The sequence below is a fragment of the Antechinus flavipes genome, chromosome 6 (assembly GCF_016432865.1).
Source record: "Antechinus flavipes isolate AdamAnt ecotype Samford, QLD, Australia chromosome 6, AdamAnt_v2, whole genome shotgun sequence".
Taxonomy (NCBI): domain Eukaryota; kingdom Metazoa; phylum Chordata; class Mammalia; order Dasyuromorphia; family Dasyuridae; genus Antechinus; species Antechinus flavipes.
Genome location: NC_067403.1, coordinates 171722714 through 171744699, shown reverse-complemented (window position 1 = coordinate 171744699; position 21986 = coordinate 171722714). Strand labels below are relative to the sequence as shown.

At 39.3% G+C, this 21986-nt stretch overlaps 1 protein-coding gene across 1 annotated transcript in view; it reads left to right on the top strand.

Moving 5' to 3' along the window:
• SLC25A31 (solute carrier family 25 member 31) overlaps positions 1-6305 on the top strand; it is a 34448-nt gene extending 28143 nt beyond the window's left edge. The window contains exon 6 of the mRNA XM_051964438.1: positions 5720-6305. Coding sequence (XP_051820398.1) covers positions 5720-5917 — 198 coding nt within the window. The 3' untranslated portion in view covers positions 5918-6305. The remainder of the gene's footprint in view (positions 1-5719) is intronic.
• Positions 6306-21986: the final 15681 nt, after the last annotated feature.

The following is a 21986-nucleotide window of genomic DNA, read 5'->3' as shown; positions in this document are numbered from 1 at the left end:
AAAGGCATTGGTCAAGGCTAAGAGAGAAGAACAGGATATATCTGATTTAAAAATAAAATGCATACCCTGTGATTGAAGAGCTTGACTCTTCAGGTCAACAAAGGAGAAGATACATTCCTTTTGATTTGAAAAAAATTAAGGATTTGAAAAAAGGTTGCACTCTTTATGGGGCTACATCGTTTATGTTAAGATGTTACTAGATAATTTGGTTTATGAAATCCTAACCCCCAGTGATTGGAAATCCACAGCAAGGACATGTTTAGAACCTGGACAAAACTTTTTGTGGCTTTTGGGGTAGCATGAATTACGTAAGATTCAAGCCAGATGCAACAGGCAAACAGGAGTTAATGTATAAATCACTTTTGACCAACTAGCAGGTGAAGGTCAGTATGGAGAGAATTCAGAACAGATTAATTACCCCACAACAGCTTATGAACAGATTGCCACTGCTGCAACAAAAGCTTGGGATTCTCTCCCAGAGAAAGATGGAGACAAAGCCTTCACCAAAATAGAGCAAGGTCCCAGTGAACCCTTTGCGGATTTTGTGGGACATCTGCAGACAGCTGTCACAAGAACCATTGGAGAAAATCAGCTACAAAAATTATGATAAGACAGCTGGCTAAGAAAAATGCTAATGAGGTTTGCAGAAGAATTATATGGGGACTACACAAAAATGCTCCTGTAGAGGAGATCATAAGACGCTGTGCCACAGTGGGCACAAGTGCTTATTATACCCAGACTATGATGAACATGGGAAGACATGTCCCTCTTGGCAAGGAACTTCTAGAGAAAATCGTTGATGTTTTCAGTGTAGAAAACTAGGACATCTGAGAGCCCAATGTAGATATAGAGATAGAATGAGAAGACAGGCTGAGAGAAAACCCAAAACCCTACATGGAAAATGCCACAAAGGCTTCCACCGGGCCTCAGAATGTAGATTGATCCAGGGAAATGAGAGGCAGGGCCCAGCTCCAAGATAGCATACAAAAGACAGATGAAGCATGATGGCAGCTGAGTTTAAGTTCAGGACTCTGATGTGATCAATCAGCCAAAAAGCAATCATATGGCAGAAAGGGGTTACAACTGGGGAGAATACAGGTTTTTTAAACCAACAGGACAGTGTCCAGTGCAAACAGCTTCAATATAATTGTCAGATAATGAGGAGAAATCCCAAAAATGGTAAATAGAAGGGACTAGATAGGTTAACTGCCTGGGAGAGAGGGTTTGCTTATGTTCCTACAGATGGAGAAGGAAACAGATGGGTGGCAATGAGCATCTGGAGAGAGACAGAACAAGAGAAAAACCTTGAAACAAAGGAGAAGAACTAAGAAACATCTGACACTGAAAGAGCATGGCTGATAATGAGACTGTTGCAGGACTTGAAAACCAGCAGGAATCATTAGATTCCTTGAAATGAAAAATTATTGATAAGACTATTGCAGGACTTCAAAGCTTGAAGGAATTATTGGATTCCTGGCACATGAACTAATGGACAATAGATTCCTTTTAGACTATTTCTAGGAACTTATGGACATGTGTGATTCCTCATGTTGATTCATGCTATTTGTCATATCACTACTAGCCTGTGTTACTATGTGCTTATGTAATTATGTGTAATACCTCCCATATTGATGGATTTATGTTTACCTTACTTTTAAGAGTGAGCCCTTCAGAAACCCGCTAATCTGATTCGATTTCCCATTTCCTTTGGTGTTTTCATCTCCCTTCCTGAGATGTCAGAGAGGGCATGATCACCTCCTTTTTATGATGTTTTCATCCCTTTTTGAGCAGTCAGGGAAGGCGTGATCACCTTCTTTTTGGGGTTCTCACCTCCTTGAGAAGTCAGGGAGGTCATGACCACCTTATGTTCTAAATCAAAAGAAAGCGGGAGATGTTAGAATTCTTACAAGGTGCTAAGTCAGTGGAATTGATAGAGACAATGGTTATTTAGCAGGGTGCTTAACAGTTCTCTAGATTAAGAGAGCATATATAAGCTAGGAGCCTCAATCAGTATTGACTCTGAGAGATTCACAAGCCAGGATTCAGTTGAGGCGATTCACAAGCCAGAGACAGTAGTCAGGCAGAACGAAAGAAGACAGAGAAGTGGTGGCAGGCTGTCTTGTGGAGAACACTGAAACCAAGATCCAGAAGGCCTCCAGAAAACTAGCCAAGCCCCAAGTGAAAGAAATAAGATTTTGGAAGAGACAATAAAGGATTTGGACTTTAACTCCTGGCTGCAGTTGAAGTGATTATTACTTTTGAGTTGAAACTAAGGCTGCTTACAGAAGCCCCCCAAGAAACCTGCTCCCAGAGAACATTATATTTTAGAGAAGAATATTGCAGGATCTTATGCTGGTGCCCCTAATATATTAAAAAATGTGAGGAGGGCCTTGGTGAAATTTCTCTGGGACATTAATGAACAAAAAGTCCCAGAATAAAAAGGTGAGAATTGTGATCTACATGGAAATATCCACTCCCCAAGTCACAATGTGACCAGAATACAAACAGGCAGTAGGTGGGACAGTGTTCAGAGGCAGAGACAAGCTGAGCAGCCTGAAATGGGGTGTATGAGGTAATGAGAAGCTGGAATAATGGCTGCCTGGATGGGAAAGAAGCTTTATCAGGAACACAAAAGGCTCAGGCTTGATCCTGTACTAGCCAGGGAAGAAAGCAAAGAAGTCAGAGTAACATCAGGGATTTGACCTACTGCTAAAAAGAAGAACCTACCTAAGGGAGAGCGGAGAAAGCTCCAGGTCTTTGGCTTCTGGACTACATCTTCAATTTCATTTCAACAAGCTGGATTAACTATTGGGATTACAAAGACAAAAGCAATGAAAATACCTGCCCTCAAGGAGTTTTACTCTTAGGAGACACATCCTGTAAGATAGTACAAAGGATATTATAATGGTGATTTTATAAATGAACAAAAACTGAGGTTCAGGAGTCACCCAGCTACTAAATGCCAGATTTTGATTTATATTACAGAAAGTTCTCACTTTATATAAATTCACATTATGCAAATTCAACTTTAGGGAAAGAATTCTGAAAGAAATCAAATTGCCCCCCAAAATCAATCCTCTGTTAACTTTACTATAGTGTGCAGTACTGTGCTTTTCCCCTAGTTCCTGCCCCTTACTGTTTGTTTGGCTTCCTCCCACACTTTTCACCTCCACGTGAAAACAGAAGGCTGTTCAAGGCTAACTGGGGAACTTGGCTTAAGAGTTTCACAGAGAAGCCTCCCTCCCACATGTGCAATCCCACCTGTCTTCCCCCTGCTCATTGCTCCTCTTGTTCTTACTTCTCTGCCTCAGCCTCTCCCCACCTCTCTATTCCTGCCACCCTCTCTTCCCCACGGCTGCGGGCAAATTCACTTTCTATGGGAGGCTCAACGGAGGGTCCAGCCCACTTATATAAAGCAAGAAGTATCTTGTATTTATCTGCTTTACATTCAGGTCTTCTGGACACCACACTGTTTAGATTAAATGTGTAAGAGCAGTATAGGTAAACTAAAAGGACCATTGTGAGGAAGGGGAAATGGCATTCATCTGTGAAAGATCAGCACAGACTTCATGAAGTCTGGATTAATGGTAAATTCATTCCGGGAACAGGGGGTGTCATGGGGCCTGTCCAGGTGCTCAGAGCTAAAAGGAGGACACAGTCAAGGGCTGAGAGGAATGTGGGGTACAAAAGAGAAGAGAAGGCTGGGAAAGTTGGAGCCAAGGGATTTGTGTTGATTGACTACAGAATTGGGGGTGCCACTCAGGGCTTCTTGATGGGGCCTAGATTTTAGAGTTCCCAGTGAGGGAACCAAAATGATGAGATTAGTGGCAGGTTTGGGGTTCATGGAACCAAATGAAGAAGTTTGGCTCCCCTAGATTACCCCTAGGATTTGGCACAGGGTAGGGAGTTGTGGGAACCCCTTCTGGTGGTGCAGAGGTCCTTTGTAAAAGAATTTATGAATCTGAAAAGCTAAATTGGTAAAAGAAGTTTATTATTGACATTGGGAAGTCAGCCTTTGCTATTCATGAATAAAAAGACTGAATTCCTTGATGGCAAGGTCCCAGCAGAGAAGTAAAATTTCTAGCAAAGAAATCCCACAGAGTTATATATAAAGTCTTGTTAGGGAAATAGGTGAGAAAGATAAAGAGAGAGTAACACTGAAAGAGAATATCATTTCAGTGGGCAGAGGGTTGCTACTATGCCAGGGAGACCGAGGTTCCTTGGCATGTTAGATCCTCTGCAAGGACTGAGCCTCAAGTTGACTCATTTTATAATAGAAGCCTTGGCTAGCAGCTCTTGATGGGGGCTGGGTGTAGTTTGATCTGGAATCAGAGAAAATCTTGGAATTGAATGAGTGTTTTTGGACTAATCTCCAATTCAATGGGATTAGAATCTCCAACTCAACTAGCCCCACCTACATAACAGAATGAAGCTATTTGTCCTGTTTCCCTCAGGTAGGGTCTTTTACAGAGGCCAGAATTCAAGGAGACTCTCCTTAAAGGAGTTTTATGAGAGTTTCAGGAGTTCCCCCTGGTCATTCTGAGCAGGGGATCAGACTTGTGTGTTCAAAGGGGTACATTGTAGCAAAGGGGAGAGAGGAAGGAGGGAGAACACTGAGAAGACTTCATTTAATGCAGGGGAGAAAGCCTGGGAATGGAGAGATGGCAGCAGGAGAAAGAAACAGAGCGACTAAGGAGGCTGAGGGAAAGGACATTAGTGTGACTGGGATGGTACCAAAAGTGCTGAAACATGCAACGGGAACCTCAGTCACCTCCAACTCTTCATCTACCATTTGGGATTTTCTTGGCAAGATAACAGGGTGCTTTGCCATTTCCTTCTCCACTGAGGCAAAGGGTAAAGTGGCTTGCCGAAGATCACACAATTAGTGTCTGAGGCCAGATTTGAACCAATAAAAACGAGTCTTCCTGGTTTCAGACCCCACTTATCTGTCTAGACTGCCACCAAGCTGCTTTTTTTTTTTTTTGGGGGGGGGGACATTTTGAATCATTATCAGATGATAATCTATAATGTGCCAGTGAGTGGGCTTTGTTTGAAGGTCTCCACTGGAATTCTATACTCAAAAATAACTTTTAGAAGCTCAACATCCATTCACCTCCCTTCAGGCTTAGTGAGGCAATAATGGTTACCCCTAAAACTAAATCCATCTCATTCCCAAAATAGTAGCTCTGAAGGCCTTGACCAACTTTCATACAGAACTATCTAGCCCCAGTTCCATGTAGTTTCCTCTTCAGAATGGGAAGAAACAGATGCATCTTGGCCTTCTTATGCTGTAGGTTCTTGGTTCACTTAGGAGGGAAGGCAAAGAGTATTTAAATGTCAGATCTCCATACTCAGGAACAGCAGCAGGATGAATCCAAATGGAGCTTGGTTCAAACTTCCTTTGTTTCTGCTTGCTTTTTCCAAGGCTGGGATAATATAGGCATTTGTTACCAGAGTCTGAAACTTTCTACAGAAGGGCATAACTTGGTAACAGCAAAGAATAGATACTGATTCCCCTTAAAAGTTTGAATTGCATGTGAGACAAACAACTTCAATTAAATGATATTTTAGAAAGAAAAATACTTATTATATTTTTTAACATGACTTACTGAAAACCAAATAATTCTTATAGGCAGTGTTTGTTACTACAAAGATAATGTTTTGAGCTAGATTTTAAGTTTTGACAAAAAAATGTTGATCAGTCTTTATTTTGCTGCAGAGTGGTGAAATTGAGCGCCAATACCAGGGGACTATTGACTGTTTCATGAAGATCTATCAGCATGAAGGTTCAAAGGCTTTCTTCCGTGGAGCCTTCTCCAATGTCCTGAGAGGCACTGGTGGTGCTTTAGTGCTGGTTTTGTATGATAAAATCAAAGAGCTGTTCAATATTGACATTGGAGGCAGTTCATCAGAATAATAGGCACAAGTACAGATTTTCCTTGTGTTATGTATACATTATAGAACTATCATTTGTATAATTGTTAGCTTGTTATTACATATATCAGTATTTTCTCAAATTGCTAATTCTGTAATAAAGCTCTGACTATTTACAAGGATTTAAATACTGTCAGTCAGATAGTTATGTGCTTCTTTGCTCTCATGAAACATTTTGCATTTTCCCCACCAGTAGTATATTGCTGTTTCTATTGATATAAAATATTTTATTTTTATTATAAAAAATTAAAATGTATGTTTAGAATCTGATCAGTGGTATTATTTTCCTTTCAGATTTGATGTTCTTTTAACATGTCCTTCAAAATCATATAAAATCTTATACTTTGATTAAACATTTCTTTAAAAGTTCATCCAACAATGTCATCATTTAGCTCTGTTTGTCCAAGCTTTCTTTATTTATCCCTTAAATAAAGCATCAAGAGTTTAATGAAGTCCAAGAATTATTTTGAAGGCAAACTTCTCTCAATTCTCTGGCTTCAGAAGCTCTAAGGCAGGGGTCCTCAAACTATAGCCCGCGGGCTAGATGCTGCAGCTGAGGACGTTTATCCCCCTCACCCAGGGCTATGAAGTTTCTTTATTTAAAGGCCCATAAAACAAAGTTTTTGTTTTTATTATAGTCTGGCCCTCCAACAGTCTAAGGGAGAGTGAACTAATCCCCTATTTAAAAAGTTTGAGGACCCCTGCTCTAAGGCTTGTCTCTTAGTCTGTCGCCTTTAAGAGTCTTGTTGCTGTGTTATACATCTTGGGACACTGAGTTTCTGTACTTTATTTATTGAGTGACAGTAAAGTTTAAAACAATTATAAATCAGTTTTTGATTCACTAACTTTTAAAAAGCTATGAGGCAGCATGGCATGCCACAAAAACAAAAGACCAAAGAACTGTGGCCTTGGACCCATTCCTCCCAAAGACCTTTTCTTCATCTCCAAAATTGTGAGGTTGGATTACATCATGTCAGGATGAGAAAATATTTGATTATAGGGGAAGTGCTTAAAGCAAGAAACAAAATGCAAGGACAAATGAGATCCTTCAGAGATTGTATGAGGGATGCTAAGGCAGAGGTAATAAGATACAGGAAAATAAACTTTGGATGGACAGAAATGTAGAAAATGAGTTTCATTGTAAACAAATGCAGTTATGAGCAGAGAGAAACAATGAAAAATAACATTTAGCCTCTGAGTTAAAAGCCAGATAAAGGTCAGAGAGGAGTCACTATAGATGCCACAGATCAGGAAGCCAAATCCCAGGAAGACAAAAGGGGTTTCCCGGGAGCCATGACTACTGCCAGAGCAAGCCACCATTTTTGTCATTGGCCCTTTGTTTTTGAGAGCAGCGTCTTCAGGCCAGTGGCAAGACAAAGGTCAAAACTGGCAATGGCGCAGGATGTACCATTCTAAACTCATTTTGTCTGAAGCAATACCATTCAGTGACCGAGGACTTGGTAAGAATTAAGACAGAAGATGACCTTGTTGAACTAAACTAAAAGATAGGTGAAAGAAATTCACTTGCGCCAGACGCTTTTTCCCCTAAGGTTTTTGCACATGTAATGATAATACAAATTTCTTGATGTCTACCAAGCATTTGTGTGATTGATAATGGCTGCCAAGGAAGTCATGCTACCAGATGGACAGTACGAGGACAGCAGGAAACAATTAGGTCAAAACCAACCCAAGACAGAAATCAGAAGGAACAGTCATGATGAAAACATTCATGTCTGGGGACTGGACCTGCGATTTCATTGGGATGAGGAATCCCCAAGGAAGGAGTCTGCAAGAGCCCTTCTGATCTCCTCTCTAATCTAATAGGGTCAAAAAGGGGCTGAGAACAGAGCCCCTTGATCAGGGGGGCAGCGTGAGCCTAGGGCTTTGGGAGCATCCCCTCCCTTGTTGCCTGTCTGCTGGAGAGCTCTCCAAGGAAGGAGGACAGAAGCATGGCTGTGTCCCAGGTCTGCCTCTGGGAAGTGGGGAGCTTGGGGAAGACGCCTTCTCACGGCAATCTTCCCAGTGGTCCTTAGCTTGGGGACATCTGGGCTCTGCCTCCCAGGCACCCAGAGACACCTGGAGAACGTCCTGGGTGCCCGATTGCAGCCTTACCGGTTTTGTTATTTTCAACGACTTATTTACAACAATGTTCTATTCACAGTTTTACCTTTTAATGTGTTCATCTGTGCAGCTAATCTTGGGTCAGTTTCAGTCAAATAAAACTAATGTAACAGAATTGACTGATCAATTGATATCAGATCTAACTTCTGAATAAAGTGGAGCTGCCCTTCCTGAGTCATCGGCTTCAGTCTTGACGCCCTCCTTTTTGAAGATCTGAAATGTAGTTCCTAGTCATTTATGTAATCCTGGCCAGGGATAGGAATTGCCATTTAGAGTCCTAAAAGAACGCTGACAAGTGAAAGGTCCCAGTGGAGGAGCTGTGGTGGAGATAACTTAGTATCAATTCGATCCAAGGTATTTGCATAGTTATCTGAAGAGGGTCTTCGTGTGAAGGTTTGGATTGTGGGACCTGAGTGTGAATTAGCAGAGGGTTTCTGTCAGTGCCCCCAAAGCTGGAACACAGTAGAAGCTTCAGTATAAACCCTGGAAGGCTAAATAAAGAATGGGGTGATAAGAAAGCAGATATAACAGGGATGGTGATGAAAGGTTCCTACATACCTGTTGGAGAGGGGAGGGGGAATGCAGAAGAGAGGAAGCCTTTATACCAGGACTTATTAAACTTAAACACTCACAATCCCATTTCATCCAAGAAATTGTTATGTAACCCCATCTCAAATCTGGGCCAAGGTGTCTCCTTCAAAGACCCTGCCTGTCCTATCCATAATGCTGCAGCAAAATTCAAAATCTAATTCCTAATTCTTTTTATATTTCATGGATATCCTAAACACTGCGCAATAGCTTATGTGGTTTATATTTCAATTTCTCATACATTATCTCATTTGAACCTCAGCAATCTATGAGCTAAATGTTGAGTAATTTAAAATTCATGGTTATTTACAAGAGGAATCCAGATCTTCCACAAGCATGGCTCTCTGAAAAGTGCCTTGCTGCTTTTGTGGAACAGATATATTTTTGCGAGGATAGCTACAAAGCAAAGATCACAAACTTAATAAGAGACCCAGGCTTGTACACAGCAACAAGATTATGTGATGATCAACTGTGATGGACATGACTTTTCAGCAATGAGATGATTCAGGCCAAATCCAATGAGGTAATGGAGAGAGCCTTCTGCATCCAGAGAGAGGAAGCTATGGAGACTTCATAACATAATATTTTCACTTTTTTGTTGTTTGCTTGCCTTTTTTCTCATTTTTCCTTTTTGATCTGATTTTTCTTGTACAGCATGATAAATGTAGAAATATGTTTAGAAGAATTGCACATGTTTGATATATATTGGGTTGCACCTTTAAGGGAGTGGTGGGGAAAGGGAAGGAGGAAAATTTGGAACACAAAATTTTACAAGGGTGAATATTGAAAACTATCTTTGCTTGTGTTTTCAAAATAAAAGGCTATTATGAAAATAAAAAAAATTTTTTTGAAAGAAAACAAAAACAAGAACCAGGCTTGAGCTCTGACCAAGTTAGCTCACTTCTCTAGGATTCACTTTCATAGTCTGTAGAATTTTTAGGTCTTCTCAAACTCTTTAAGAGTCAATGATTCTATGATAATTCCTTTTATCTTAGATGGTCAAGGGTGCCCAAGGAATTATTCTGATTACATTAAAATTGTATGATTGAATACAGGACCTTTATCATTTATCTTTCTATTCCCCTCTCAAAAAAAAAGTCCTTTATTTCTGACTCTTGGTTATTGTACCAGTTCCCTTGAGTCTAGATAGATAATGCATTTATTAAGCACTTACTACATGCCAGGGGATGTCAAGTGCTGGAGATAGAAATACAAACAAAACAGTCCTGCCCTCAATAAGCTTACATTCTAATGAAAGGAGACAACAAAGTGGTGCTGGAAAAATTTGGGAAGAGAAGGTTGGGGTGATAAAAGTATGCCAAAAAAAAAAAAAGTTCATCTGAAAGAACAAAAGGTCAAGAATTTAAAGAGAATTAATAAAAAAAATGCCTAATCTAAAACTATATTATAAAGCTAAGAAAAAGGCTAGGTAATCAGTGGAATAGGTTAGGTTCACAAGACAAAATAGTCAATAACTATAGCAATCTAGTGTTCGACAAAGCCAGAGACCCCAGCTTTTGAGATAAGAACTCACTATCTGACAAAATGCTGGGAAAAGTGGAAGCTAGTATGGCAGAAACTAGGCATGGATCCATACCTAACACCTTATACCAAGATAAGGTCGAAATGGGTTCATGATTTAGATATAATGAGTGATATTATAAACAAATTAGGAGAACAAAGGATAGTTTACCTCTCAAATCAGTGAAGAAAGAAGGAATTTGTGGCCAAAGAAGAACTTGAGTACACTACAGAATGCAAAATGGATGATTTTGATTATATTAACTTAAAAATTTTTATACAAACAAAACCAATGCAGGCAAGATTAGAAGGAAAGCAATAAACCAGGGGAAAATTTTTACATTCAAAGGTTCTGATAAAGGCCTCATTTCTATATAGAGAGAATTGACTCAAATTTATAAGAATTCAAGCCAGTCTCCAATTGATAAATGGTCAAAGAATATGAACAGACAATTTTCAGATGAAATTAAAACCATTTCTAATCATATGAAAAGGTGTTCTAAATCACAATTGATCAGAGAAATGCAAATTAAGACAACTCTGAGATATCAGTACACACCTGTCAGGCTAAGATGACAGGAAAAGATAATGACAAATGTTGGAGAAGATGTGGGAAAACTGGGACACTGCTGCATTGTTCATGGAGGTGTGAACTGTTTCAACCATTCTGGAGAACAATTTGGAATATGCTCGAAAAGCTATCAAACTATTCATATCCTTTGACTCAGCAGTGTTACTACTGGGCTTATATCCCAAAGAAATCTTAAGGAGGGAAAGGGACCCACATGTGCAAAAATGTTTGTGGCAGCCCTCTTTGTAGTGGTAAGAAACTGAAAACTGAGTGGATGCCCATCAGGTGAAGAATGGCTGAATAAATTATGGTATATGACTGTTATAAAATATTATTGTTCTGTAAAAAACGACCAACAGGATGATTTCAGAGAGGCCTGGAGAGACATGAACTGATGTTAAGTGAATTGAGCAGAACCAGGAGATCATTGTACATGGCAACAAGATTATATGATGATCAATTCTGATGGACGTGGCTCTCTTCTACAATGAGGTGATTCAGACCAGTTCCAATGATCTTGTGATGAAAAGAGCCATCTGCACCTAGAGAGAGCTGTGGGAACTGAGTGTGGATCACAACATAGCATTCTCACTCTTTTGTTAGTTTGCTTGCATTTTGTTTTCTAATTTTGTTCCTTTTTGATCTGATTTTTCTTGTGCAACATGATAATTGTGATAATATGTATAAAAGAATTGCACATGTTTAATATATATTGGATTACTTGCTGTCTAGGGAAGGGATGGGGGAAGGAAGGGAAAAATTTGGACCATAAGGTTTTTCAAGGATGAATGTTGAAAATTATTCATGCATATGTTTAGGGGAAAAAGAAAACTTTAATAATAAAAAAAGAAAAGTATGCCAAACTCCTTCCCAAATTAAAAAACACATATGAGTGTTAGCTATATTATAAGGTACAAGTTCTTTACCTGGGGTTTATGAACTTACTTATTTTAATTTTAAAAATTATATTCTGATATTCACTATAATTGTTTTTCTTTGTAATTCTATCTTATACATTTAAAAAACATTCCAAGAAAGGGTCCCTAGGATTCACCAGACTGCTAAAGGGATCCATTAGACATAAAATAAGATTAAGACACCTTTGGCATATGGCCAATTAGTCATCTCTCACTATGGTCCTGCTGTGAGTTAAAACAGCCTGAGTTTGGGGGAAACCTCAGCCCTCAGCCATAACTCTTCCTCTCCAATTGTATCAGTTTCCACTTAATTGAACATCTACAGTAAACTAGGGCCATGTTTGAAGTGCTGGCTCTGATGCACATTGGCTTCTTCTCAGTCGTTCTTTGCCTTCAGAGACCTGAGGAGAGACTGGAATCACATGTCTTCTTTCTCAAAGCTGGAAGCCAGAAATAAGACCAGGATTTCTTTTCCCTTGAGCTTTCAGGGAGAACTGAGAAATCAGTCTCTATCAATGAGAAAAAGTTACATGCAAATGGACTTTGAACACACTTCTGTTACATATGCATCATATTAAACATTTTAATAAGTGCATTATGTGATTTTAATAAAAAGAGTCATATTTGTGTGATTCATCTCTCCTACTAGAACTATAAGTTTTTTAAAGGCAAGGACTATTTTTATTTTTCTCAATGCCTTGCATATGGAATCATACTTATAATTAGTAGAAACCTGGTTCAACTTCTATATTTTGTAAATGAAGAAGTCAAAGTCCAGAGGAGCTATGATTTGCCCAAGATCATGAAGATCATTTGTGACATACCTGAGATCTGAACCCCAAATCTAATGGACATATGAATAATTTATGAAGAGAAACAATCTTATTTACCTTCATTCTCCACCACCACCCCCCACCAAGGCCTCAAATAAGCATGGGCTCTAGCATGTTATAAATGCTCAATTCAGTATTTACTGAATGGAAATTGATGCAAATACATCTTGACTGAGCCCCTATGGTAATCAGCTCCACTTGTGTCAAGTGAGCATTAGTACAAGTTGGGGGGGAGAAGAATTAGGGAGGGCTAAAATCCTGGAATTAGGACACTGGAAGTCGGTCACAGCTAAACTCAAAAGTGCAGGCAATGAGCTGGAGTATTGATTGCATAGTGGTTAAAAGGGCTTTCTAGGGAAGTTATTGAATTTAAAATAGCAAAGACAGCCAAGGTGCCAGGCACAGTATTTAAAGGAGATCTCCACTGAGAGTGACCTTTTGATACCCTACAGTGAGCTAGGATTTAAAAGGATAAGTAAGTCACATTCCTGCAAGCACTTTCCTTACAAGAATAGATCATGCAACTCAGCCAGTCAGCAATCATTCCTTAAGCTTTTAGTATATATTAAGCAGTTAAAAAAATCAGGATACAAAGAAAAGGTAAAAAAAGAAATGGGGGGCCAGAGTCCCTTCAAGGACCTTACATGATAATAGGGGAGATAACATATATATCAATTAATACGTATAAGAGCTATAGAGAGTATGTGGCAGGTAGTTTTGATGGAGAAAGCGGCAACAGTTGGGAGGAGCAGGAATGGCTTCCCATAGATGAGGGATCTTGAGTTGGGTCTTAAAGAGAACCAGAGCTTCTGTGAGGGAGTGATGAGAGAAAGCATTCTAAGAGTGGTAACAACAGCAAGTGCAAAGCCACTCATATTTGCCTTGAGAGACCTTGTAGGAAAGGAAACGACAATATTTGACAAGTAATGGTACACTTGCAGTGGACAAAAGAACTGAGGTGGAATGAATTGGGATGATGAATATCATGGATTTAGTTGGGGAAGGACTGCTGAATTTGGAGGAAATATAAATTCTGTTTTGGACATGAGATCCTAAGATCATTAGAAAAGACTTATGTGTCATGGGATTCAAATTCTTCATTTTACAAATGAGGAAAATCAGCCTGAAAGAAATTAAATGGTTTGCCCAAGATACTAAGCTAATAAGCATCTGAGAAAAGATCTGAACTCAGGTCTTCCTTCCATATTGGATTTCTGATACCTATAGGAAGTCTGGTTCAATCCTCATGATGGTCTAGGACTAGAGTTCAAGAGAGAGACCAGCACTGGATATGAACATCTGGGAATCATCTGTAGAAAAAAGCTAATGCACCCATGAGAAGTGATTAAGTCATCAAGTGTAATGAGTCCAGCAACTTCCCAGCTCCATAAATGAAGAAGTCCTGGGGCTGAAAAAACAAAAAAGTCCTAAATCACCCAATCCAAGTAAAACCAATAATAATGGCCTTAAAGCTCCTTTCCCAACTTGGGGAGTTTAAATATCAATTAGCTGCCAAATGCCCAGGAGTCTTCCCTCCCCCTACTAGCATGAATCAGCACCAATGCCCAGGTCCAGGCCATTCTGTTCCCTTCCCCTAGTACCTGGTCCTGTTAGACAAGAACCTCAGAAAAACCCACCAGACTTGCCTGACTGGTTAGGGTGCCCTAACCCTGCAGGGCCCCAGCAGGGTGTACTCAATTTCAAGGGTGCTCCAGCAGAACTGACCTGTTGTTTCCACTGTCCTCCCTGACTGGCCTTGATAATTTAAGTGCCTCTCAATACAGCTGGCTGGATTTACTGTCTTGTGTGTGTTCCAGGGATACTTGTGCTATTTTACAGACCTCCTAAGTCTTCATCAAGACAAGTAGCATCACGAACTGGACCCTAAAGTCAAGAAGGAAGCTCCCTCTGAAGGGGTTGCTTATTTCTTGAACGTGTGACTGATTGGGCATCTTCTGTGTCTGCTTTAGAGAGGGACAACTTCTCTAGATTAAATTGTGTCTGAGAATCCCTGAGTATGTGAAAGGACTGTTTTGCAGGCCTCTGTGGGGAATCTCTATGGCTATTTCCAAAGCTGTTGTCACACAGGGTCTACCAGTTGGTAGGAAGATAAAATCTCACCTCAACTGAGGAGAAAATAATCTCACTGTATGCATCTACTATTAGCAGTTCCCTAGATTGCAAGCATGGAGAATTGATGGATATAGTGAAGAGCCAGCTTTTCCTCACACATCTGTGATTCCAGGGACTCTCCTAGCCATTCATAGTCTGCATCTTGCCTCCTGTCACTTCTTTTCTCGCACCCAAAAGTCTCTCAGCCAATCAGGAGTCATGTTTCCCAATACATAAAAAGTATCACAGAACTATCCTTCAAGGGACCACCAAGTCTTATGTCTAGAAAGACTACAAAAAATTTGAAAATAGGCATAATGATGAGAGTGATCATTTAGGGAGGATATTAAGGGATGGGGATCAAGAGAACAATAAGGGATTGGCCATAATAAGTGAAAAGACCACATCATTAAGGAGAGAAGATTAATGTCAAGGGTGTATGAGTGAAGTAGGAAAGAAGAAAAGAAGATTCTCAGAGAATGGCCTCAGGTTTTTTCAGTGAAATCTGGATTATGGTTCTAAGCCTAGAAGGGGAAGAAAAATGGCAAGAAAGAAGAGAGAGTATGGAACAACCAGCTGCTTCAGTGACTAGAGCAGGAAATCAGTTATGTTGCAATGAAGATGCAGCTGAGATTAGTTAGTAAAATCTGTAGTGGACCTCCATCTATACAGTGTCATGATTTTTTTTCAGCCTTTTTAGTAGCATGTGGTTGAAACAAAGGAAGCAGATGGTATGAACACCACAGGCATGACTGGTGATAGGAACTCAAGAAAAAATGATCAAATGAAAGTTAAAATTTGTTGTACATATAATTGGGAGGAAATAAAATATTAATTTTTTTAAAGGTGGGAGGGAAGCCTTTCACAAACAGCCAACAATTGTCTATTTTTCCATTCTTCATATCCTTGATTCTTTAATTCAGCTTCACTGGTCTGCATGTTGTTCATTCTTCCTCAAGCCTTCCAGACCTCTCTCCTTCTGAGAAACATGCCTCCTCTTTTATGGAAAAAATGAAGCTATTCACTGAATGGCTTCCCTCCCTCTTTTCTCTTCCATTTCACATCACTCAAAGGCCTCACATGAAGAGATGGTCTTAACACCTTACTAAAGCTAACTTTTCTTCCTGCACAAATGATCCCATTCCATCTCTTTTTCTCCAGTTCTTGAGGAGGCAAAATTACCCCCTTTATAGTCTGTTCTCTCACTGATCTTCACTATTTCTCTATCTACTGATTGTTTTCCTCCCTACCATCCATAAAACCCTTCACTTGATCCAATCATCTTCCATAACCCTTTTCTCCTTTCTCTTCTTTTTGTTGCTAAATTGCTTGAGGCCATCTATAATTGGAGCCTCCACTTTTCCTCTCACTTTTCTTAATTCTCCTAAACCTGGCTTCTGACCTCATAATTCAACTGAAACTCCCCTTTCCAAAGTTACCATTTTTCTCCAAGTTGCCAAATCCAATGGCATTTTCTCTATCCTCCCTCTTCTTGACCTCTCAGTCACCTTCTCTTTGTGAGTCTCTTCTCTCTAGGTTTTCAGGATACTATTCTCTCCTGATGTGAGAAATGCTGAAGAGTTGGGTTTTCACAGAGTTTCACGCTTTGAAGTAGTGTGGGATAAGAAGTACACTGACCAAGAGGCTTTCAGAAAGTGAGAAATTAAGGTAAGTTAGCATTCACAGAACAATTAAGTGATCAATAGAAGCTGTGAGCAAGCAAGGAATTGGGGGGGGGGGGGGTAAGTGGATTCAGCCAATAAGAAAGAGTCTTGTGGTTTTGAGAAAACTACAAACTTAAGATAATAGTCAATCCAGCCCAAACTAACTGGGGTCAGTAACAGGACTTGACCGAATCACTACTGCCTGCTTAATAGGCTAATTTAATATTAAATAACACACCCCATAGGAGGAGTTTTCCACCATTTTTGAACATGGGAACATGTTTTATGCATATTAAGGGGAAACACGTAGTGGGTTTACAGGAGCCACCTGCTAGAGCAGAGGCTGCTGGAGATCTAATTCTGACCAGTAGAATAGATCCTTTCATGTGAGAGGATGGTAACAATACAAGGAGACTGAGAGACAGATGCGTTCTCTGATCTCCCTCCCCTTCCCTCTTGCCAAAGAGATGGGAAGCGCAACACCAGGTGCTTTACAGGTATGATCTCATTTGTCCTCCCAACAACCCTGAGTGCTACTATTGTTGTCCATGGTGAGTTGTTTCAGTTGTATCCAATGCTCCCTGACCCTGTTTGGGGGTTTTTCTTGGCAAAGATACTGGAGTGGTTTGTCATTTGCTTCTCCAGCTCATTTTACAGATGAGGAATTGAGGCTAATAGGATTAAAGTGATTTGCCCAGAGTCACAGAGCTAATAAATGTTTGAACTCAGGTCCCTCCAAGGCTGGGATTATACCCACTGGATGACTTAGCTGTCCTGAGTGCTATCATTATTACCCCCATTTTACAAATGAAGAAACTGAGGTAGTCAGTAGTTAAACTACTTGTCCAAGTTCACATATCTAGTTGTTTAAGGTTTAATTTGAACTTCTTGACTTCATACCCACATTCTATTTATTCATTGTGCCACTTGACTGCTGCTAAGAGATGGGTTCATTCCAGGGGGAGTACTGGAATATTATAAGTCAAGTCAAAAATGAAAAGAAACCTGATAATTAGACTTTCAGGGAAGGTGTTTGAAGGGGATTAAAGGATGTGTAGATTTGGGTTAGAGCAAGGAAATTCCCAGAACACTTAAGCTGAAGTTGGAGACACTGAGGTGTCTTGAGCAGGAAATTTACATGATGGAAACAGTTATAAGAATATGAATTTGGTATAATGTATAAGATGGGTTGAAGGGATAAATGAATGAATGAAATATTTTTCATTCACACTATGTGTGAAACATTGGGGATTGCAGATAGAACAATCAAATAGTCCCTGCTGTCAAGGATGAGAGATTAGTAGCAATGTGCATGAAAAGGAGGAAATAGATAAAAGAATCATCTCAGAAGTGGAATCAACAGGACATGGCAAACTGATTATGTAGAGACAAGCAAAAATGAGAAGGAGATAGCAGAGTACAATGGAAGGAGTTCCAGATTTGGACACAGAAGGCTTGGGGTTCAGTCCATACTCCACAAATAATTTGCTGTGTAACACAAGTCACATTCCTCTCAAGTTCAGTTTCATCTGTAAAATGAAGGGTTTGAACTAGATGACCTCTGATTTATAGGATTTCTAGTTATATGATTTAGGATTTATAATTATATGATTAGAATTTACTTCACTGGAAGATCAGTACGACCCAGCAGAAACAGATCATTACAAGAGAAATAAATAAGTACATTTGATGATTTGGAACATGTGCCAAGAAGGGCAATTGCAGAACAGCCATCTTGAAAAGCAGGACTAGACCTGGGGAGAAGGGTCAGAATGGGTTAGAGTTTGGGAGTCATTTACTTCATCAGATGGGGAAAAATACCAAAGGACCAAAAAACAACAGAAAAAGGCCAAAGACAATATTCTGGGAAACATTGATGTATAAGAGTTAGGAAGAGCAAGAGAAACTATCCAAAGAGACCAAGGAGTGATCTGAGAAATGGAAGAACCATGATCATATAGTGTCATGGAAGCCATGGGATAAGAGTTTAATTTGGTTCATTAAAAGCTCCAAAGGCTTAACAAAAGTCAATAAAAATAAAGACTTAATGAAAATCATTAGATTTCATGATGATTAGATGATGATGGGTGATGTTGGAAGAGTAGCCCTGCTAAAATAGAGGTTGCAGCTAGATTGCATACTATTGAAGAAGGAATGCGTGGTTGACAATGATGGTAAACTACTCTTTGGACAAATCTGTCAGTGAAAAAGAAAAGTGAGGAAGAAGATAGTTGCTTAAGCTCAAAGGGTTAGTAGAGAGGAAGAAATTTTTAAACTTAAGAAGGCATGAATATGAATTACAAAAATCTTTTCATTGACTTTGACTCATTTTCTTAAATTTGGACTTCAAATGTGAATGAAACTTTCAGGTCTAGAGAAGAATGCCAAGAAAAACATGGGTGTGCCAATTGGATAAGATAAAAACCATCTTTTCAACTCAACCAGCATTTATAAAGATATGCTATATGTCCCACTAAGGACAGAAGGACAAAAAAATCCTTAAAACCATCCATAGATACTTAGATTCTACTAGGGAGAAACAAATCTACATACAGATAAATGACTACAACACAGATACAAAGTAATTTTTGAGGTGAGGGGGTTGAGGGAGAAACATTAGGGTAGAATCATTGGCTACATTGAACAGTGGCAACATTCCACAGTCCCTCACTTCTCTAGCTAAGGAGGGAGGCTATTTCATTATTTGTTATTATTTGTTATCGTCATTGCTGTTATTATTATTTTTATATCTTTAATGCTGGAGGATCCAGAAGGATTACTTTTGCTGAGTGGCCATATAAATGACCAAGTGGATTGATGATTAATTACTGGTTGAATTGTAGGCAGCAGAATGGAAATAACATAGATCTAGGGATCCAATGGCACTGGGTTTTTTTGCTCTTTGGGAAACACAATGACTTAGACATAAATTGACATATTCAATCTGCTGTTTGTAAGGAGAATATATCATAGGAAGACTCTGCTCTAGTGTCTTTTGGGGAGATAAAAAAGCAGGGCTGGTGGATAGAGCACCAGTCCTGAAGTCAGGACCACCTGAGTTCAAATCTGGTCTCAGACACAACACTTCCTAGCTGTGCCCCTGGGCAAGTCACTTAACCCCAATTACCTCAGCAAAAAAGAAAAAAGAAAAGAAAAGCAGGGCTGAGGAGAGGGCCTCAGAATGTAGAAGGGGGTTGAGGGTAGTGCAAGGACATACATGGCTCAATGTTCTCTCTGACATAGCAGCATGATTACAGTCAGCCTCTGCGGCCACAGATGCCAGCATCGGGGACACCAATTGTGATGCCTTGGCAAGGTTGACTTCTTTTCAGGATCTACCATCTGTTCCTACCAACCCACGTGACTTGAGAGTAGAAGCATAAGAACTAAGGGTGGACAGAAGGAAGAATCACTAAATTCTATCAGTTTGATATAAAAGGGGAAGGTAAGGAAAGAAGCATTGATATAATGCCTATTATGTGTCAGGCCCTGTGCCAAATGCTTTTTACAAATACTATCTCATTTGATCCTCACAGCAATCCTGTGAGACAAATGCTATTATCCCCATTTTACAGTTAAAGAAACTAAGGTACAGTCACAAAATGACTTGCCCAAGAATTACCCAGCTAGGAGGTTCCTGAAATCAAATTTGAACTCAAGTCTTCTACTACTCTATCCACCGGGCTACCTCCCTGTTTTAAGTACAAAATGTGCCCCTTGATTTGTGAAAGCCCCACAACATTTGTGAGGTTAAGATTGTGTTCTGTTGTTGATGATAATGTCATAGATTTAGTCCTGAAAGAATTCCAAGAAGTCATCTTATCTAGCCTTTTATTTTAAAGGTGAGACCCCAAAACAGCATAACTCACCCAAAATCACATGGATGGTAGAATCAGTATTTGAACACTAATTCTCCCTAATATCAAGTCTAGCAATGCTTCTTTCCATTGTGCAACCGTCAAGTCATTTATTTATTAAGCACTTACTATGTGTCAATAATGGTACTAAATTCTAGGGATTTAGAAAAGGTAAAAACAGACCCTATTCAATCCAATCTCAACCAATCTAATATAATCAAAAAAAATGTATTGAGTGCCAATGGTATGCCAGGCACTATGCTAATCGACGGGGATACAATTAACAAAAATACAGTCCCTACCTTCAAAAGAATTTATAATCTAAAGGAAAATGGAATGTCAGGGAGTTCTCCACACCAAGGGGAATATTGTTCCAGAGTTGAGATCAGGGCAGCAGATAAAAAATGCTCACATTTTTTCCCCTTACTTTTTAGCAAAGGCAGTTACTCAGATGGCATAGCAAAAACAGCTGTAACAAAACATTCTTACCAATCACATGGTGGGTACTGTCCCACAAATATATACAATATCCATTGGAAAAATGTGCTGATAACTTTTATTCAGGGATGGGATTCAGGAGCACATGAATGAGCTTTGACTCTCTGAGGCTTGGCTTTATGCTAAAAGCTATTACCTGAGAAGCATCTTGGCCATAGGCTTCTGAACTCTTATATAACTGACTCTTAAGAACTAGACTTTTCTCAGGAAATCTATTTGTATGATCCTGAAAAAGCTTATGCTCCTTGGAGAAGGAGGAGAAATGGATTGTGAAATGAGCAGAACAGCGACCTTTCTGAAAATTCAAAAAGGTTCTGAATAGGAACTAAAAACAAAAAAAAAACAAAAAAAAAACAACAATCCCTAACCCCCCCCCAAAAAAACACCAAGCCTTTTTTTCATAAAATAGCAAGTTTATGGAGTTAGTTTCTTATCTCCATCATGTGTATTAGTGACAGCAATTTAAGATACATTTTTGGATGTCAAGAATTGTCACTGGGTCATTGTACTGCTAAGAGATGTTATTCATAAACATTGCACAACATTGCTGTTACTGTATATTCTTCCTTGTTCTGCTCATTTTTGCTTTGCATCAGTTCATGTCTTTCCAAGTTTATTCTGAGAGAATACTGCTAATCATTTCATATGGCACAATAGTATTCTATTACATTCATATATTATGACTTATTTAGCCATTTCCCAATTAATGGGCATTCCCTCAATTTCCATTTTTTTGCCACCATAAAAAGACCTACTATAAATATTTTTGTACATGTAGATCTTTTTCCCTTTTTTGTGATCTCTTTGGGATACAGATCTTATAGTGGTATTGAGCTCACATTCTAACAAACCATGTAAATAAAGATATGAGACGGGAAGACACAAGTAGCTGGGAGGCCTAGGAAAGGGTTCCTATAGAAGATGGCATTAGAACTGAGTCTTAGAGAAAGCCAGGGAAACCAAAAAGCAGAAGAATGGAGGTATGGGGGTGAGGATGGAACATCTCAGGCATTGATAGAGCTTATACAAGCATAATGCTTACACTCTGGATGCTTGTAATTCTCAGGTTTCTTTTCTATTGTTTGGAGATAGAGCACAAAAATTGTCTCCAAGAAGTTATCTTTTACTTAATACAGTAACTGGCATAGAAAGCACTTAATGTTTATTGATTACTAATTTTTATTCTTTTGACATTATTCTTTTTGACATTAATAACAAAAGATGACTAGTAAGGTCCCTCACTTTTTTCTTTTTTTTTTATTATAGCTTTTTATATACAAAACATATGCATGGGTAATTTTTCAATATTGACCCTTGCAAAAACTATTTCGACTTTTCCCCTCCTTCCCTCCGCCCCCTCCCCTAGATGG